Source organism: Lytechinus variegatus, chromosome 4 (assembly GCF_018143015.1).
Source record: "Lytechinus variegatus isolate NC3 chromosome 4, Lvar_3.0, whole genome shotgun sequence".
Lineage (NCBI taxonomy): Eukaryota > Metazoa > Echinodermata > Echinoidea > Temnopleuroida > Toxopneustidae > Lytechinus > Lytechinus variegatus.
In genome coordinates, this window is record NC_054743.1 from 38920041 (window position 1) to 38939803 (window position 19763).

General features: G+C 37.3%; 1 protein-coding gene across 1 annotated transcript; it reads right to left on the reverse strand.

Moving 5' to 3' along the window:
- Positions 1–4827: 4827 nt before the first annotated feature.
- Positions 4828–18793, reverse strand: LOC121414012. Its single transcript, XM_041607050.1, has 8 exons — positions 18475–18793; positions 15081–15333; positions 13251–13384; positions 12806–12999; positions 11493–11667; positions 10244–11048; positions 9691–9894; positions 4828–8068 (listed from the first exon to the last, which is right to left on the reverse strand). The coding sequence occupies exons 1-8, from the start codon at positions 18529–18531 to the stop codon at positions 6312–6314; spliced, it is 3579 nt and encodes a 1192-aa protein (XP_041462984.1). The 5' UTR covers positions 18532–18793; the 3' UTR covers positions 4828–6311.
- Between the last annotated feature and the right edge of the window lie 970 nt (positions 18794–19763).

The window sequence follows — 19763 nt, forward strand, 5'->3', positions numbered from 1 at the left end:
TCTTTGTTACATCTGCCAAAGGAGGAAGTTGTAGAAAAATGAGTACCCCTGTATCCCCCGGGGTTTGTTATTTCGGTATCATTATGTCATAATGACGATGAAAGCAAATACTTATCATAACATATGCATCAATAGCACCATATACGAGGTGCTACTTTAACCATTTTTATAAACGTTTAATTAGGTTTCGATTGATAAAGCTGATCGTCAGTAAAAATCTGAAGGGGGCATATAAGGCGTATGGGGAAATTTTTTTGAATAGCTGTGAGCTATTTTGACGTTTTTAAAATAATTTTTGTGATAGATTAGTACATGGCATTCACGAAAAAAATGACTGTATTTCAAATTTTGTCATTTAATTTTCGACATTTCCTTCTTCCGCTTTTCTAGGACGTGAAAAGTTTGGGGGTTCATGGCCTCCCAGCCCACCCCCCCCCCCGTCTTTTGCCAGTGGTGATCAGAGATCGCGTGCATGGATAAAGCGCGATAACACTGGGCTGTTGATATGCATCGCGCCTACAGTAGGTTTTAATTAAAAATAAATAAATAGTTTTCATGATTGAAACTAAAAGCGACCCGAGACATTGATACAGTTTCTGATATAGCATACCACCATTGTTATAATGATTGTTTAACAATGTTTTTTGTTGTTGTACTATTCACGTTGTAAGTTCTACTTTAAACTGATATTGTACAAGATATTTTAAAGACTTTTTCGAGAACAATAATAAGATCCCATGCAAGAGAGTTTTTATAACTTTATTTCAATGTAAAAATAATGAACAGGGTTATATAACACAAAGGTGAGCGATTGATCGCTAATTTCAAAGAACAATTCTGATTGGTTCACACTCAGTCTACTTAGCAAAATGCGCATTCAACGAGGATCTTGACTGGTCATTTCGTTTAGCGATTAATCGCTAACCTTTGTGTTACGGCACCCAGGTGTCATCCTGGTCATAGGTGCACGAAAGGGAAAATCCCTTTAGAAATAACAAATAGTACACAATGAATAAGAAAATAAGAGCGTGAATTGGGAGACAATTGCCAAAATTCGCAATCCTCACGGACGCTATAATATTAGGGTCCCCTAACAAAAAAGTTAACGCTTAATCATACACTCTATTTTTAAGATTGATTGTACATTATAGTCAATAGAATCAAACGTAGAAAACTGCTTTACAATCAATACTAAGCTTTGTGTTACAGGGGGGGGGGGTACAGGCCCTACAGATCTGCTTTTCGTGTGCAAAATCCTTTTCCGCGACACCCGCACCATACATGCATGTACAGTTTATAGTTTATGACATGGATAAGAAAGTGGTTTTTCAAACAAATCGAGTACATATTGAGTGAGGAAAAACTTACCGAATTAATGTTTAGATATAGATCATTACAGTCCATCGAATCGATATTGCATTTAATGTGGATGTTAATGTGGATTATTGGTGGATCACTGGCAATTGATTCCATGGGTCAGATCCCCTCTCCAGCCGAAAACAATTCGCATGCGTTGATATGTACACAGCATATGCAATACGTTTCGACGTTTCTTTTGTTTACTCATTCTACACAAACGATATGCCTCTAGCACACGATGTAATGGGCATTATGGTTTACTTTCAGCTGAAATGGGAGATTAGATTCAAATTCCGGAGGGACCACTTCCATTGATGAGTGGATATCGAGCACGACCATGTGGTTTCGAAAAGTACCCTAAACAAGGGTAGCAAGTCTTTTCCAGATTATGAAAATGCATCTCTTAACAAATATTTTGCTTGTGACACCCTACAACTATTGGAAATATATCCCCTTTTTTATTATTTTCATCATCATTTTTGACACCCTTATAACGTTACATAGGCCTATATAAGTAACGCACTTACCCACTCTTTCCCTTCTTACGCGTGGTCTTGCCTGGTATCCACTGTTCAATGGAAGTGGGCCCCCGGGCGGCCTCTCGAGCTCTGGGAATAACCAAATGTGGCTTTAGAAAGTCGTCCTAAATCGGATGTATCGCTACCATAGTAGCAATCAGAATTTTGCACACGAAACACAAATTGAATGTTTGATGCGAAATGGAAAAAAAATCTCATGTCACACAGTTTGCATTGCAGTACAAAGTTTTACGACCATGACGACGGGCCCAAAAGTCTCTTCCAAAATCAACTACCGTCGTAAGTAAGCGTTCGCGTTCTTCAAACGAAAGGTCGGGAATGTAAAGGCCTGGTCACACCGCCCGAGCGTTGTTTAGAGCGATCGTGGAGCGAAGAGAAAAAAAAATCATCACCGCTCGCTACCGTTCACCATTTTCGATTTCGATTGGTTTTTTTTTCGATTTATGTTTTCGATTTTTTCCCCAATTTTGTGAGCGAAATTCGGCCCTCTTTCCCTACCGCTCCACGACCGCTCCAACAACGCTCGGGCGGTTTGACCATGCCTTTAGAGAGAGAGGGAGAGAGATCGAGCGTATATATATAAAAATTAAGAGAATTATGTAATCATTCAAGCTCACATAAACTACAAATGAATCACCACTTTTTTAAGAAAACACCTCTTTAAAGTTCGAAATAATGGTATCGACTATCATAAAGTTACTACGAATGATGGCAGAGGGGGGGGGGGGTGCGCTATAATAATCACGTAATTACATGTCTACTCTAATTGGAAAAAAAATACAAAACATTTTTATCTAACAATTATACATAGTTTGTATACATTTTTAGGTTTTGTCATTCTGTTCTATTGTCGATGTACATCACTCAACCTTTAGAGTTTTGTAAATATATGCAACAGTTTCTGATGAATCTGAAAAGAAATACTCCAAATACTATCGAAAATAAATGGAGGGGCGATGCTAGCAAACACTCCATGGTATCAGGGAGTTACTCTCAACTCCCTGCCCGTATACTCTCATACACGAAAAACAAACACTCATACTCTTTGTCATGCACATTTTTTTTGTTTGTTTTGGACCCCGTGGAAGAACAGTACTGTCTATGGGCAGAGCTGAACCGGGTGTCCTTCCGATTTCACATGTCTGTTTGATATTGTTGTTTGTTTGTATATATCTATTCTTACTTTTTTTTTACATATATATCTTGCTTTTATATGTTCCTTTGTACACTTATGTTTTTATTGTGAATTTCGGTAAATAAATAAATACTAAATACAAATACAAAATAATGTTTTTATTCTGATTTCATGAACAAAAACTTACATAACATTTCAATTTGACATTTCAAATCACATATAATACTTTTCACTTTATATTTTCACTTTTTTTCACTAATTCAATAAAATCATGAATCATATATATATATATCTTTAAAAAAAATGAAATCAGTTATTATAAAAATGCTTAAAGACCCCCTCACACACACACACCCTCACACAATATAAACACACAAACACCCTCGCACACACACGCAAAGACGCATGTCCATACTGTATACCCCATGCCATACACAATCCTCTATATATTATGATGCTCCCACTGTACTCCTCTCCATCAACTACAATTTGGCCCCTTCTCACCTCAGAACACACCACGTCGGTATTCCTCGAGATTTTTGTTATTTAATTCATCCTTTTAATCGGTTTTCTGTTCCTGATCGGTGTGATCATGGAAAGGTTGCAGGAAAGGTTGCCATCAAACATAACTAAAAAAAGTCTTGCGCAACTTAATTTTCAGCCAATAAAGCACCCGTATTCGGGACTTGCGCTTGATATTTTGACCTGCGTTTAAATGCAACTTTTTCTGCAAAAGGCCCAATTTCTCTTCATATTTCTTATCGACATATCGACTTCACTTACAAATTAACAGTAGAGTTAGATTGTTTTATGCAAATTCAAATATTTAATGAAACATGTAATAAATACGATAAATTAATCAAGAAAACTGAAATATCTTCTATACTCATGACATCTGAAAAAAGTATAAATGCATAAGTTATTTTCTACCTTATAAAAACAATTATATTGGCATTATGAATTATTTCTTTGACATTATTTTTAATTCTCACTTGAGAATCAACTAACTAGGTTATCAAATCAAATATTTTTGTTAAATTATCTATTTTACATATTTAGTTTATCTCCCATTCATTCATTTGCCCTCCTTCAGTATATTGAATCTAATTCAATTCCTCATAATTGTCTCACGTCTGTCATGCCTATAGTGCCTTTATATTCACAAAGATGCATAAAAGTGGGCATTTCTACTCATATTCATTTAATATTGTTTCAATAGTTGAAAAATATATACTGTGAAAGACGTTCTTTTTACCGTTTTATCAGCTACTATAATTTCATATAGTGACCTGAATAAAATTCTTTCATTGATGAATTGAATAGTCATAATAAAATTATTGTTTGATGACCGTAATATTTGTTAAGTACATTTATAATCATTGCCAATAATGAAAATGAACATTAATGCAATAACATTAGATTAACAAAATATGTAATTTTCTGAGCCTATGGAATGCACACAATATGTATCATAACTTGAGTTAGCTTAATTATCATATATGAAACACACCATTATGCCATACTTTAAAACATACCACTAATTACGACAGCTGCTTGCTTCACACATAGTTAGGACTCACAACAAAACGTAGATACGATTTACAACATCATTGCAACCAACACCCATGTCAACAAAGGTAGCAATAGTACTGCAGCTACCACTAGTAGTCATCATCATAATAATAATAATAATAATAATAATAATAATGATGATGATAATAATAATGATAATAATACTAATAGTAATAATAATGATAATGATGATAATAATGATAATAATTACTGTAATGATAATAATATATCATAATGATAACAATAATGATTACATAATTATTCTTAATTATCTTTATGATAAAGAATAAATAAAAAACAACAACACAATAACAACAGTAACTTAAAAAATAGAAATAACTAACACCTATAATAAGAGCAAAATAGACAAAATAAAATCAATAACAGCGTCATCGACGGTGACACTACCGATAACAGCACACTCGAACCTGCAGTACACAACATCACTGATGCAAATAACTATGTGGGAAAAATAGGCCAAAACAAGGTGCATACGACACATCTTGAATACAGCGGAGGAAGAAGATTTTATCATACATATATTTAATAACTATGGCACAACATTTACTGATGATCCACAACACTACTTCGAACATCCGTTGACACATCGACGCAAACAACGACAATTGACGCCTTGGGCACTCACCAGAATGGATACAAACGCTCCATAATAATAATTACTGTTAAATGAATCCACATTTCGCGAAACAGTATCATCCAATCAACACGAAGAATATAAATTACAAATTTAATTTACATGGAAATGACCGGCAGATGGATACGAATCTGGAGATCGGCCGATGTATAGTACTCAATAAACGGTAAGTACAAGTTATATTTATAACGATGACAGAAGACATTTAGAAAATAAACTTAGAATACGTGAAATATAAATTTCAAATTGTTCTTCAATCATTTCTTCTTCTTTTTTTCCCTTTCTCTGGAAAATATATTGACTACAATGATGTAGACAATAATAATAATTTTCGAAAAGGTTAATTAACATCCCAATATTTCAATTTTAATACAAATGTATTTTTTTCAATCAATGAAACGCTAATTCGGTTTTTTTCCATATACCATTTTGATCCGTTTACCAGGTGTGGATCATGATGCAATTTTAGGAACTTCGATTACATATTTGATGATGATTTATAAACAATATATATATGTATAAAACAGTCCGTATTTTGCAACAGAATAATGAAGAAGCTCCATTTTATATTAAGGTATTGAGGAGGTTAAGATGGTAAGACGTCTTCATGAAGGGTGATGACGAGGTTCTATTTTTGATTAATGATGTTTATGCAGGGATTAAAACAAGTTCGAAACATAAGATGAACATAGTGAACCTGTACATTCGCTCCTGTATGTTTACATGGTACACACACTTTTCACCACAATACAAATACACAGGCACATAATATTACATCTGCTTTTCATCCTTTTATGAGAAAAAATGTCTCATTACGTTATTCGTCCAACAATATCGGATGAGTAGTGAGTTTCCAAGGATAAATAAAATGAACAATCAGTACCGACTTTTTATTGGAGGTTCACAACACTCTTCGCAATGACAGCAACGACAAGATATCTGACGTCAACAACAAAGACAGCAACGTATATTGCATAAAAGTGTGTGAAATCACAAATAATCTATGCTAGGCCAGTCAACAATCATAACAAGGAACGTTCGAAGACAGATTTCAAGATTTTTCTAACGGCTTTGCATACTTCTCAAGGAATGGCAAGAATCTTGGAAAGACATCATCAGATGCATCTTTTCCGACGATGCAGTCGAGGTGTCCATAGTCAGGGACCATGAACCACTCATAGTCCTGGTCTGGGTTTGCTTCCTTGCACCGTTCATAGCTCTGCTTCGTGGTCTCTGGATCCCAACAATGGTTGTCCTGTCCGCTGAAGTACAAGATGGGAATGTCCAAGTGCTTCATCTGCTTCCGGTATGCTTCGGAGTTCAGCCTATCTGGACAATGGAAGTCTGGAAGGTACGGCTCTGCATCGTCTTCTATTCTGTCGAGGAAACCTTGGCGGGTGCAGTGAGCAAAGTGCTTGAAGATATCAGAGTGGACGTAGCCATTCCATTCGTGCAGAGTGTCGTGTGTTGATGGGTTCATATTCTGATGAATCCAGAGGAGACTGTAAATGAACGTTATCCGATGGCACACGTCGCTATCACATTGCTCTCGACTCTCAGACGTGATATTTGAGATGCCATCAAAGACTCGGTTCATGAACTTCCGATGCCAGGCATCCTCTATGTCAGAGTAAGCGCTCATGCCCTTCACTCCGATGCATTGGAGAAACTTCGGAAGGCGTGCGTTCGCCTTGAGCTTATTGAATCTGCTGACAATAAAACGGAAGCCGACTTGGGAAACAACCATGCTGCGGATTTTCCCAGTCAGGTGTCCACCAAGAAGAGAGGCATGCATTGTAGCCGATCCAGCGCAGTGAGCGAAGACTTGAATATTTGGTGCCCCAGTGACCTTCATCATAAAATCTACAGCTGGGGGAATGTCTTTATCTGCAGGATCACTGATGAAGCTCCCCTTTTTGTGCGCCTGAAGGGCTATTGAAAAGCGAATCTCAAGGCCCCAGACATCAAAGCCATGCTTTACCAAGAACTCGACGAGACTGACTTCTACTGTGTCTAGAGCAAAGATGCGATGTGTGACGCCAAGTCCGTGTAATAACAGAATAGGTCCTTTATCCCCACCTTTGTATCTAGTGAATACGAGTGGCGTGCCATCGGTAGCCAGGAAATGATATACTTGGGGAGTAATCCCGTTCAAATTCAATGGCCTTCGCTTCCGTGGCTCGGAATCGGGACTAAATGGAGAGCTCAAACCGTAAGGATCAAACACGCCATAGGAATCCACTAAAATGCCTGTGAAGAAACTTCCGAACTTCGCTTTCCATTTCATCCTCAACCTCTTCGAGCAGCAACAGGTCACCTCCAACGTGGACAATTGCTTCATGAAATCCGAGAACTTCATTTCAAGTTTTCCCTCACCGATCTCCTTCAGGCCTGGTTTGGGTCCTTCCGAGACCTTGATCGTAAGTGTCGTCGTATCGCTCATACCTATTTCCACCGCGGAGTCCTTGTGCACGGTCTTGACACCTTTGAAGACATAGAACTTGTCCCCGCCATGCAAATTCATGTCATATGTCATTTCCTTGGTCTCGACATGTTCATCGCTGTTCCGGAACAAGTGGAACACTCCGTTCGAGACTGTCAAGGGTTTATCGTGTAATGCCTTACACGTGACTGTGCCGTGGATAGCTGCCTTGTGTTCGGGATCCACTTCGAGCATGTGCTCGATGTCGTGACTCTCAATAGTCAGAGTGAATTCGGCAGGATACGGGAAACCATCGACGGTCAGGTCGCCGACCATGCGTTCAGTGAATTTCAATCCAGGTTTACACTCGCTCTTCGGTTTCTTCTCTGTACGGATCAAAACAAAAATAAACACTGTAATCGTTAGCACAACCATATATCAAAATATAACTTCGATGAACTGTGCATTCAGTCCAGGGCCCCATCTTACAAAGAGATACGATTGATCCAATCAATCGCAACTCTATGGAAATCCATCAATGTCATAATTTTTTTCTTTCGGAAATTTGCTCAATGTCCTTTGAAAACAAATAGAAGCATACTGAATTGTCAAGAAAACAGTGAACATATTAATATACGTCATTTCTAGAAAACGTTTTGAACAAACATGCATTTTAGATGTTGATGTTGCTGGCTTTACATAGCTGCGATCAACTGGATCAATCGAAACTCTTTGTAAGATGGGCCCAGGTTTGTAGTCGTGTCTGGTTTATTTGATCTTTTCATGATAAAATATGTAATCAACTGTTTTGCTTGATACAATAGGCCAGAGGAGATCAAGAAAAATCGAATCTTTATCAAATACATATGATAGTTTCATCTGCATTTTATAACAGGCTATTAATCATGTTAATTGACAAGCCTGTGCATCGGGATAGCAGCCGGACTTAAATTCAAAATAAAAAAGTGAACATTTGTCAACTCTACAGAATGGATATGAACGATTTTAAGAGTGTAGCCGGCTTTACATTAGTTGTATTCATCATTGTCATTATCTATTCTCAATTCCCATGAAATTTAAACAGTTACAAAACACATATGCAAATGAATACGTAATACGCATACGCTGCGTTCGAAGAAAAATATCCGTATCCAATCCTCGTTAATCTTATTTGGGTATTAACATAATAGGGCTTTATTATGTTCCACATTTATTTCAACCCAGTGGCGTACCAACGATTTTCCACAGGGGGGGGGGCAAAATCGTCCGCCAAAAAATTTGACAAGCAAAAAAAAAGGTCTTCAAGCTCGTCAGGGGGGCCTTAAAGGTCTTCAAGCTCGTCAGGGAGGCAAACAGGGTCTTTCAAGCTCGTCAGGGGGCAGGGAAACGTCATTTGCATGGGTTGTGGCTCGTCAGGGGGAGGGGCAGACTGCCCCCTGTAGGTACGCTAGTGTTTCATTCCAAATTTTGAAGATTCGTCATGGATAGACGTACGGCCACTTTAATACATTCAGCTGTTACGAAGTCGGATACAGATCATCGCCGATTGTGACTATGAAGTTTGTGAAATCAATTACACCTCGGCTATTATGATATATACATTGTTTGTTTTTTTAACCCGATTTTACAGAACAAATAGAAGATGTTGCAGAAAGCAATAACAGAATCATTCTGTAAATTCATAAAACATGAATTTTTCTGCAATTTAACAGAACAGGTCTCTTTAAAAAGGGGAAAAGGGGGTTTAAATATTAAAGGAAATTTGTATGGTTCCATACACCCAAATATGCAATCTGGTAAGATTACAGGTGTTCTCGAGACTCTGCTGCAGGAACCTCTTTTATTTTAAGGATAAATTTTCTAACAGTGGAGGTGAGAACAGATAATGGCAGGTCAATCTTCCCAATACACAACTAACTTTGCACAACTATTATAATCAAGGAAAATAACCCCAATTTTATTGCAGGATCCCAATAAACTATACATTCTTTTAAAACCGAATACTTACTTAGAGGTTTACCGAATTCGTAGTTGATTGTCCAGCCATTACTCTCAGCAAGGAGACGCATGCATCTCTCTGCAACCATACTGATTGTCAGTGTGGGATTAACACCGAGACTACGGGGCATGACAGCGCCATCTACGACGAGAAGACCGGGATAGGTTTCAGCTGAATCTCCTTTAAAGACGTGTCCAGAATGGTCAACCACACCTTAAAAAAGATTAATGATCCATAATAATATATTTTGACCATAAAATAATGAATTAGAGCTTCCTAGCTAGTTGAAATGAATTAGCTCACAGATAATATGCATAGAGAGAACAGTATTAGTTCAATAAAGACGTAATTCGAACTACATCAACTTTTTTCCTTATTGATTGAACAGCATTTTAGCGCTATCAGTCACTCATTGATTGGAACCAGAAGGAAATTTCTTGAGCTTATTTTATTGTACAAATTGTCTTCAAAATAGATGTGAGTTCTCATTAATTCTACTTAAATTTCCTCTTTTCTGTTGTCTACATTTGAATTGAAAAAGGAGTTACAAGTAACAGGTTACCTTGTTTTCCGGATTCCGCCATGCAGCATCCGCCAAGAGGGTGTACGGTCACAACACCTCTGGTGCCTTTGAGCTTCGGAATAACACCACCCCAAGTAGGATTCGCTATGACCTCTCCTTTGAGAACTTTTGTTGCCGATCTTGCTGCATCATAGATCTTCTGGAAATTTCGCTCCTCGCCTATATTTGGGAAGTCTATCCAGACCCGGCCATTGGCTGGGTCATGGCGCATCCGGCCTGTGCTCGAGTCGTGGCTCATAGAAAGAAACGCCAGAGTGTTCTTGAAAGCAGTACCGGTAATGGAATGAAGGAACTCTGTGAGTTCATTCTCACAAGGTGACATGTCTTCCCCTATCGAGGTCTTCATGAGCACCTTGTAGGGTAATTCCAGAAGAGACGGAGGTGTGCCGTCCTCCAGAACGAAGCCATCCTCGAGAGGCATGCCATTCAGATGTCTACGCATGTCCAAGAATCCCGTGATACAAGGTCCAGGCCCTTTCTTCGGCTTCTTTGCCATGTCTTCTAAGGCTATTCCGACCGGGCGGATCTTCTCGGTGCCGTTGTAGCTGAAGTTGAGGGCGTCCCCGTTTGTGGTGAAACCTTCACCAAGTCTGGGTGAGAGGGACAAACCGTAGAAGGCTGACTGGAGCAGAATGTTGGTAGAACCAAGAGATCCTGCTCCAAGGATGACTGTCTCTGCGGATACTGTACGTTCCTCTTCGTTGAAGTCATCTTGACCAAGAGGCACATAGTACACAAGCCATCTTCCAGATGACTCGTCTCTTCTGATCGACTTTACTTGAACCTAGTCACAAAAGGATTAAGAATTTAAAAAAAATCTCAATTCATTTTAAACAGATGAAGTACGATAAAAAATGCAAAGAGAGGTGTTGAAAGTTTTCATATTCATATCGAAAAATAAAATCGATGCAGCAGCAATCATCTGCCATAATGTTCACAAACCATGAACATGATGAATGACTTGACTTATAGTGGGCTTGCTGTCCTCTGTAACAGTAATATACAAGTTAGTACACATTCAATGACTTGATTTAAAATTAATTTTTAAAAAATGTGATGGCTCTTGAATAAAATGTGTTGTGTCAAAACAAGAAAATCGGCAAAATATCAGAAAACATACAGAAAATCGTAATACAATCTACCCCAAATCATTATTTTTATTAAAGGTGCAGACTCCCCCACCCCACACACACACATCCCATGGTTTCAGCTGTCACGATGTTCTCACCTCTGTAAACATGTAAGCGCCATGGGCCTTTGCGTCGGGTAGGTAGTTCATGTTGAGTGTGTTCTTGGCACCAGTGTTACAACCGCTGCAACAGTTGCCGCAACCGACGCAAGCAGGTTGCGGCAACCCGATGTGGTTTTTCTTCGTCTTCTTGAAATTCACATAGAGCGGTAGCCTGTATGATTGGGACACAACCGAGATCATGTCTAAATTATTATACAGAGCGATTTTCCCCCCTTCCCGAAGTCTTAGATTAACGATAGGGGGATATTTTCCATGACACGGAGAATATAAAGGCGTGCTGTCACGGTCTCTTTGTGTATCCATGAAGTGTGGTATGAATAGGGGTCGGGTTGCTTGCTAATGGGTCAAAAGAGTCCACTAAGGCTATAACATGACTTTTATCCTTTGTCATTGACGAACAAAGTGATTAATTGTTGCATTAACTGAACTTTAGGAATTATCTTTTAATTATCTATTAAATCAATCTTAAAGGAGAATGAAACCATTGGAACAAGATAGCTTGTGTGAAAACAGAAAAATCAAAGAAACAGATCAAAAAAAGTTTGAGAAAAATCGGACATAAAATGAGAAAGTTATGAGCATTTGAATATTGCGATCACTATTGCTATGGAGATCGCAAATTGGCAATGCGACAAAGATTTGTGATGTCACTTGTGAACAGCTCTCCCCATTACTTTAGTATATATTTCACTTGAATTGCCTCTTTTATCATATCTATCCATAGATCATGTGTTCTTTCTACATGAGGGCATGTAATACATATATTTTAAGAATACATCATGGATAAAGAGTTTGTATCATCATAAGAAAAAGCAAAAAGAAACATTTTGAGGGTATTTTAAAGTCCACCAAAGGGAAAGTTGTTCATCAGTGACATCACACATCCTTGTCGCATTGCCAATGGGAGGATCTCCATAGCATTAGTGATTACAATATTCAAATGCTCAAAACTTTCTCATTTGTCCAATTTTTCTCAAACTTTCTTTATTCTTATTCTTTGATTTTTCTGTTTCTACACAAGCCTATTTGTTCCAAAGGTTTCATTCCCCTTTAAGGGTTTGATTTTATTCTGTGATGTATAACCTTCATTCTATACTTCCTGAGCAAATATGCAGCTAAAGGAAGAGATAAACTATAGAAATACATTATTTCAATTTTCTATATCAATGAAACTAAACATTAAGAAACTAAAAGGTAGAACATGGTAGGATTACATATTCATTGCAAAATCTAAGTTTACTGAATGACCAATTCATAGCAATTCAAATTAACATGTCAGCCTTACGTACTTCTTGTAAATTTCTTTGGTTGCCAAGTCTTCGATGTCAGTGAGCAGCCCCTCCGCGATCTTCTTCATAGCTGCTTCCTTTGGGAGTGACGGGTGGCTATCAGGGTATTTCATTGGTCGAAGCATCGATACCACGTGATCTCGATCGGCGCCGTTTAGGTTGAGGACGTCATCGCGTAGGTTTTGCGGCCAGGCCTGAATAGATGAAAGATTAAATGAAAATTGAGAGTTTCAAATAGAAACATTGTGAATAATTATACAGTGTTCATATGGTTAAGGAAAATTTAAGCTACGACTTTTATACTACATGAATATCGCTTCACACAACAAACAAGGGAGAAAAAAAAACCACATAACGCAAATACCATCAGCAAACAAGCATAGAAACATACAAAAATTTGTCCAAACAGACACATGAATGATAGATACTGTTGTTCAACCTATACCTTGTCTTCGAACACTTCAGGGTCGGCATCCAGGCCGACATTGGCGTTGATGAGTGATGTCCCACCAAGGCCACATCCCTGAACGACGGTCACCTCTGGTCCCATGATGATGTCGTACAGATCAGTCGGTTTACCTAGAGTGAGGGGAAAACACACTAAAGAGTAAGATGGGTATCTATAAGATAAGCGTTTTATATATATATATATATATATATATATATATATATATATATATATATATATATATATATATATATATATATATATATATATATTGGAATTGTGAAATAAATGATAGTTAAGGTAAATCTTAATAAAAAAAATCATCATTTTATCGCTAAATAAATCTTTAAGCCTATTGAAACGCCAAAACAACTCCGAGTGCTTTTCCGCTTTAGAATGAAACTCCTTATGATATCTGTTTTTTAGACGTATATCATATTCTATCATATTATATCATATTGTATTATGTTATAATATAATATTATATGATATGATATTATATTTCATATTATGTTATATTATATCATATCATATTATATTATATTATAGGGCCTATATGCAATACCTTCCTGCTTATTATTTTTCAAACTATTTTATTTGTTATAAGAACTTTTTTCATCTTGTATCATCTACTATTCAATTCTAACATCGCAAGAAGAAATATGCATCAAAATATTGTTCGCATAATCTATTGATATAATAATATTTTTAATGTCAATGCATTAATTGGGATGGATAGACAGAAATAAGCTATACAAACTAATCGAAAATTGACAAGTTTCATTCCACCCGATAAAAGAAAGGATTCATGGGAAATCCTAGTTTCATTAGTATTATTATTCTAAACTAGGTTATGACAACCAGAAAATCCACAAAAAGAATACAATTGTATAGAATGCAACCTTGTGGTAACATGGATAGTTTACCAACAACGATTCATCCAAAGAAATCTTTTATTGTTCATTCTCTTTTTTGTTAACCGTCACGTATTCAGTTCGCGTGACACTGCCAGACAATTACTGACGTGGCTGGTTATTTTAAGCACTCTACGATAGTTGATATTTGATCGTTGGGTATCCATTGATCGAGAAAAGCAACAGCAAAAAATATTTCAAAAGGAATCAAACGTGCGGAAAGACAGGCATGAATAAATGGCAGATAATACTTTCTTTAAATGGGTGCTCATTACACACTGTAATATAGGATACATAACAATTTATGTGACTGAGAATATTTAATAGGTCTATTATAAGTCATTCTGTACACGTGCCGCTTGTATCAATCATCCGAGTGTGTTCCAAACACTCTTTCTTTTGATCTCTCTTTCATTGTTCTCCACAGAGACGACGCCGACACAACGATACATTTATCGCCAACTGTTTTAGAATATCATTGTACACCGAATATTTCCCTCTTTTTCCTGCATATGTTTCAAAATATTTTGTCTTATTTGCAGATGTGGGGGGGGGGGGCAGGGGCCCGGTGAACGATTTTTTTTTATACAGGGGGTGCTGATGTAAATTTGAAAAAAAAAGGTTTTACTACATAATGTGATTATTTGGTTACATTTTTCCAGTTTTACACATCTTCCAGGACACCCGGGGTGCTGCCCAAAGACCTCATACTATGCAGAATGATACACGCAGTACCCCAAAGGAAATTTAGGGGGGTGCTTCAACACCCCCAGAACCCCCTCTACCCAGGGCCATAAGGGGGTGGTTAAAGCTGAAATCAGTTCCCATTTGTCAATAAAATTATGAGTAATTCATTTCATATATCATTAAAAATCTAGATGGAAAATTTCATCACGTTTCATTGGCAACTTACCAGTTTCTAATATCCCACTATCTTTCTGAGTAATCTGCGTATTTTTCGCTGCTTCCACCAGTGTTTCGGGAAAGTCCCCTGGCCACCATTCTTTGCCCCTTTCCAAGACGCACACAGTCTTGCCCGCTCGGGCGCAACGGCTAGCTGCAATAGACCCACCATATCCGGATCCGATCACGATGACGTCATAATGGGGCTGGAGTTGACTAAGCAGAGAGGAAAGTTTGTATCCGGTGTAATCTGTACCGAATTCCTGTATGGAAAATAGAAATGAAAGGGTGGAAGTAAAAGAGCGGGACAGTAAGTGGTAAAGAAGAAGAAACATTACTTCTCCATTATATAGAAAGCGGAGGATGACAGACGGTTTGTAAAACAGTATCCTCTATTGGCGCCTTTAAAGTTCAAGTTTATTTTCATTTCCATCATTAATTTTACATCGTAAACAAATACAAATCAAACATCACAAGTAAATAACAACACATTTGTAGAGTAGCTTGTTTGCAAATGTTTTGAAATTCTGAAACGTAATAAAAACAAATTTATCATACATTTATCAAATCGCGAACACAACCGGTGTTTTTTAATTATTATTTGATTTCTCATTGTGCATTCAGTTTTGATGAAATTCAATGTGTTATTCACGTACAAATCAACCTCTCTTCTTAGTCTGCAGGCACAGACGCTGATTGAAACTTAGATCGACAAGTGTGTCTCCACGCAAAGACTAGCACATACAAAATTTGCTGTTTCTTTTCAGTACATAAGACATGAGTAGGCTGCACATTCAGACCATTAACTCGAGTGAAGGGTTTGCACAGCAGACTACTCTCTTCTTGGGAAAGGGGATTCGACTTAACTTTTAATAAAGAGAACAGTGCCGTAGATCGTGAGAAATGTTAATATTTATGTGATATCAGTTTAAGAAGCCTTTATCAAAACAGTGTCCAAATCAGTGAAATTTGTTGTAAGACTGTGGAATATCATAAAATAACATTATATCCGCATAATTTGTACCCTTTTCATAAACCCAATTATGCGGCTAATAGCAGCAGAATTTGGTCGTAAAATCGGAGGAGGACCTGAGTTATCCGCATTATTTTGATGCTGCAATTATCCGCATAATAGCAGCATCGGGACCAGATTTTGACTTTATTTTTCATAAACCCATCCTCCAATTAGCCGCCTAAGAGTAATGCGGAACGCATTTCCAAATAATCCGGATAATTGCCATGGTGCGGTAACAAGGCCACCCTTTTCAGGTTAAACTTCGTAATTCCGAAGGTTCTTTATTCCGAAGGTTCGTAACTCCGAAACACGTAAATTGCCTATACCTCGATGTTCGTTAATCCGAAAACGAAAAAGGGTTCGTTAATCTGATCATTTGTGGCGTTATTCCGAAAACGAAATACGTTCGTTGTTCCGAAGGTTCGATAATCCGAAAACGAAATAAGGTTCGTTGTTCCGTAGGTTCGTTAATCCGAAAACGAAATAAGGTTCGTTGTTCCGAAGGTTCGTTAATCCGAAAACAAAATAGGGTTCGTTATTCCAAAGGTTCGTTAGTCCGAAAACGAAATAAGGTTCGTTAATCCGAATATTAAATAAGGTTCGTATTTCCGAAAATGAAATTAATTCATTTTGGTAACAAGAACGGTGCTGTTCTTGCAAGATAACAGGATACGATGCAATGATGATAATGTGTGTCTTGTGGCCAGGGTGACCAGACGTCCCGTATTTCCCGGGATTGTCCCGTATTTTGCTTGTTTGTCCCGGCGTCCCGACAAGCCCTTCCCGGGACGCCTAATTGTCCCGTATTTCAGAATATTGAACAAAATGTATTTAAAAGTGACGAATTTTCATCAAAATAACCAACAGATGACGAAGCAGAGACAACAATAGTAATCGATAAATAAACTTTTGCAAGTTCTGCGGTGATTTTCTTGCTAACCCAATACATCGCAAACGAACTGGCCTCCTGCCATCGTGTGGCAGGCTACGAGCTAGGCATGTAGGGTCGGAGCAAAAAATCAACTTTAAAGCTTATGGGTGAAAATTTTTTGCCCCCCCCCCCATTGGCGAAAGTTGGATCCGCCGGGGGGGGGGGTAGCAGGGGGCACTTGTACCCCTAAAGAAATAACAGGGAAATGCTATTTTTCAAAAATAGGAAATTCCTTTTTTTCAAAATAAATACTTTAATTAAAGTATACATTTTAGATTAATTTTCAGGAGCTCTTATTAAAAATGACATCCCCTCCAATACAAATCCTATGATCTAGAGGTTATGATTGTCATGTTGAGGTCACAAGGTCACCCTTTTCAAACACAACCCCATCGGAGGGGTGTGTGCAGTTGCCATGACAATTATCCGCCTTTTTCAGGTCGGGCGCTCGTAAAAAAATAGTGCGGATTATTTTCGGAGTTAGTGAATGCAACTTTTATTGAATTATCCGCATTACTGTTAGGCGGATAATATTGGAGGATGGGTTTGTGAAAGTTTCATCAAAAGCCGTATAAAAAGCGACAAAGACAAAGCGTAGAGTGCCTTTTTATCATTAGATACCGAGAGTTTTGTTTATATAATATGTTCAACGAAGTTTTGTTTAAATAAAAAAAGAACAGTTTTTTTTAATTTTGTTAAAAAATAGATGCAAAGTAAATCATCCCAGTCTACACCTAAGTAGGATTTTGTGAATGCAATTTTTATTGAATTATCCGCATTACCCTTATAGGCGGATAATTGGAGGATGGGTTTATGAAAGGGGTATCAATACACATCTAGAAACGTTTGCCTGATGAAAGATAATTATAAAATGACAAAGAAGATAAGAAAATGACTTTAAATTTAAATACTGCCAGATGACTATATGTATGATATTGTTTTTCAACTTGCTAATTGAAATCTTTAAAGTGCATTGTCATGATTGTCATTCAACAAAAACTGCCTTGTTACCAGAGTGACAATCCGAATGGTCAAATTTGACTCGGAAAATTGCGTCAGCTGCATGGATACAAATCCAATTGAGTCGAAATGACCCGTTAGTAGTGTTATTTTTACTCGCAATGGGTCAAAGTAATTTAATATTGTTACTAAACCATGCTGAATCAAATCTATGTGGGTATATCAAAATCACGTTAACCATTATTAGCCTGAATCCCAGATATTTGACTCCCAGCTGATAACATTCTGAGACGAAATTAACTCCCCATGATATAAGAGCGCACAGTCACATCTGACTGGGGAAAATGACTGTATTAATTGAATAAGTTCCGAATCTTCGACAAAATAACTGAGGTTGCATTTAATATTTACCTAGTTTTGGTCAAAGTAACCGAGATTGCATTCAATTATTACATAACTTTCGTTTTTTTAACTGAGGCAACATTTAATAATATTTACCGAATTTTCGTCAAAATAGTACTTTCTCTCCTTGATACCGTCTGCCACATCTGCCATATTCCCATAAACAATCCTCCCTCGTCTTGTAAAATATCCAAAGCTATATTTCACAATTATATAAATTAGTTACACTTCAACAGTACCGAGACGTGTAGGCCTACTTTCGCCTTCACTTGGTATAATATTGATCAATATAACGAGTTGTAATACCAGTCGCAATTTATATACAACTGAAAGTCATGCAGTCAGCCAATGTCAATAAATCACAGTAATCGATGATTGTCTGCAAACAATATTACGAGCGGAAACCGCAGAAAAGAGAAGCGGTAGTGCAAGGTCCACTCTTTTCTACATCCGGGTGTTATAGGACCCATCTAGGATTGTATACTTTTTTCAATAACCAAATGATGTACATGTATTCCGCTTTTATGTAACGCTCATACATACATCGCAATGACGTATATAAGGCCTACACAGTGTTTACACATTATACGCTTTATGTGATTACACACGCTAAAACAGTTTACCCAATATTGGGTAAAATGGGACCATGTATGCTTGTTGGGTAAAAGGATATCAAATACCATAGCATGGAGCTATCAAACACTTTGTAAATTTTACGCAATGTTGCGTTGAAAGATTATTAACCCTTTAAACTAATTTGCATTTTGCCCAATACCACGGAAATTACACAGCAAACATGCTTGTTCCCTTTCTACCAAATATTGGTTAATTTTTTACTCATTCTTTTTAGAGTGCAGGCTTATTCCACATGTAATTACATAATGTCTGCATTAAATTTACATAAATGCAGAAACAAAAGCTAGAATATACCCGAATATCGGTTGATATATTGACAATTTCATCGGTATGACATAATTATAGTCACTAACATATTTGATACTTTGGAAGAGTGTATCATTCTGCCATTACAGAGCGCTAAAAGACTTAATTGTAATTTGCGCTATTGAAAATCGAATATTATGATTGTTATCGAACATTAAACAGGTTCGGCGCCATGGAACGTAATATATTTTCATTGAATAACAGGATTGTAGGAGTTGCAGATCCAGACCTTTGCTTTATTCTCTTTTCTTTTCTCTTTCTCCCCTTTTTCTTATATTTTGAACAACTTGAACTCAAATGATATGGGACGTGGTCGCCCACTGCCCCTGTGGGGGCCATGCCTGTCTGATAATGACGCCGAGTAACAAGCTCTTTAAGAATTTTAATCCAGCTTCTTTAAGAATTTCAATCCAGCTTTTATCATTTTGTAGGAACACCGAATG

What these genes read in the sequence shown, in the direction of transcription:
- LOC121414012 (XM_041607050.1), bottom strand. Translation starts at nt 18,531, where the DNA reads ATGGCAGATGTGGCAGACGGTATCAAGGAGAGAAAGTACTATTTTGAC. An exon ending in ACTATTTTGACGAAAATTCG is followed by an intron (nt 15,334 to 18,474) that starts GTAAATATTATT and finishes TTTTCCATACAG; the next exon opens with GAATTCGGTACAGATTACAC. An exon ending in GGCGGAATCCGGAAAACAAG is followed by an intron (nt 9,895 to 10,243) that starts GTAACCTGTTAC and finishes ATCTTTTTTAAG; the next exon opens with GTGTGGTTGACCATTCTGGA.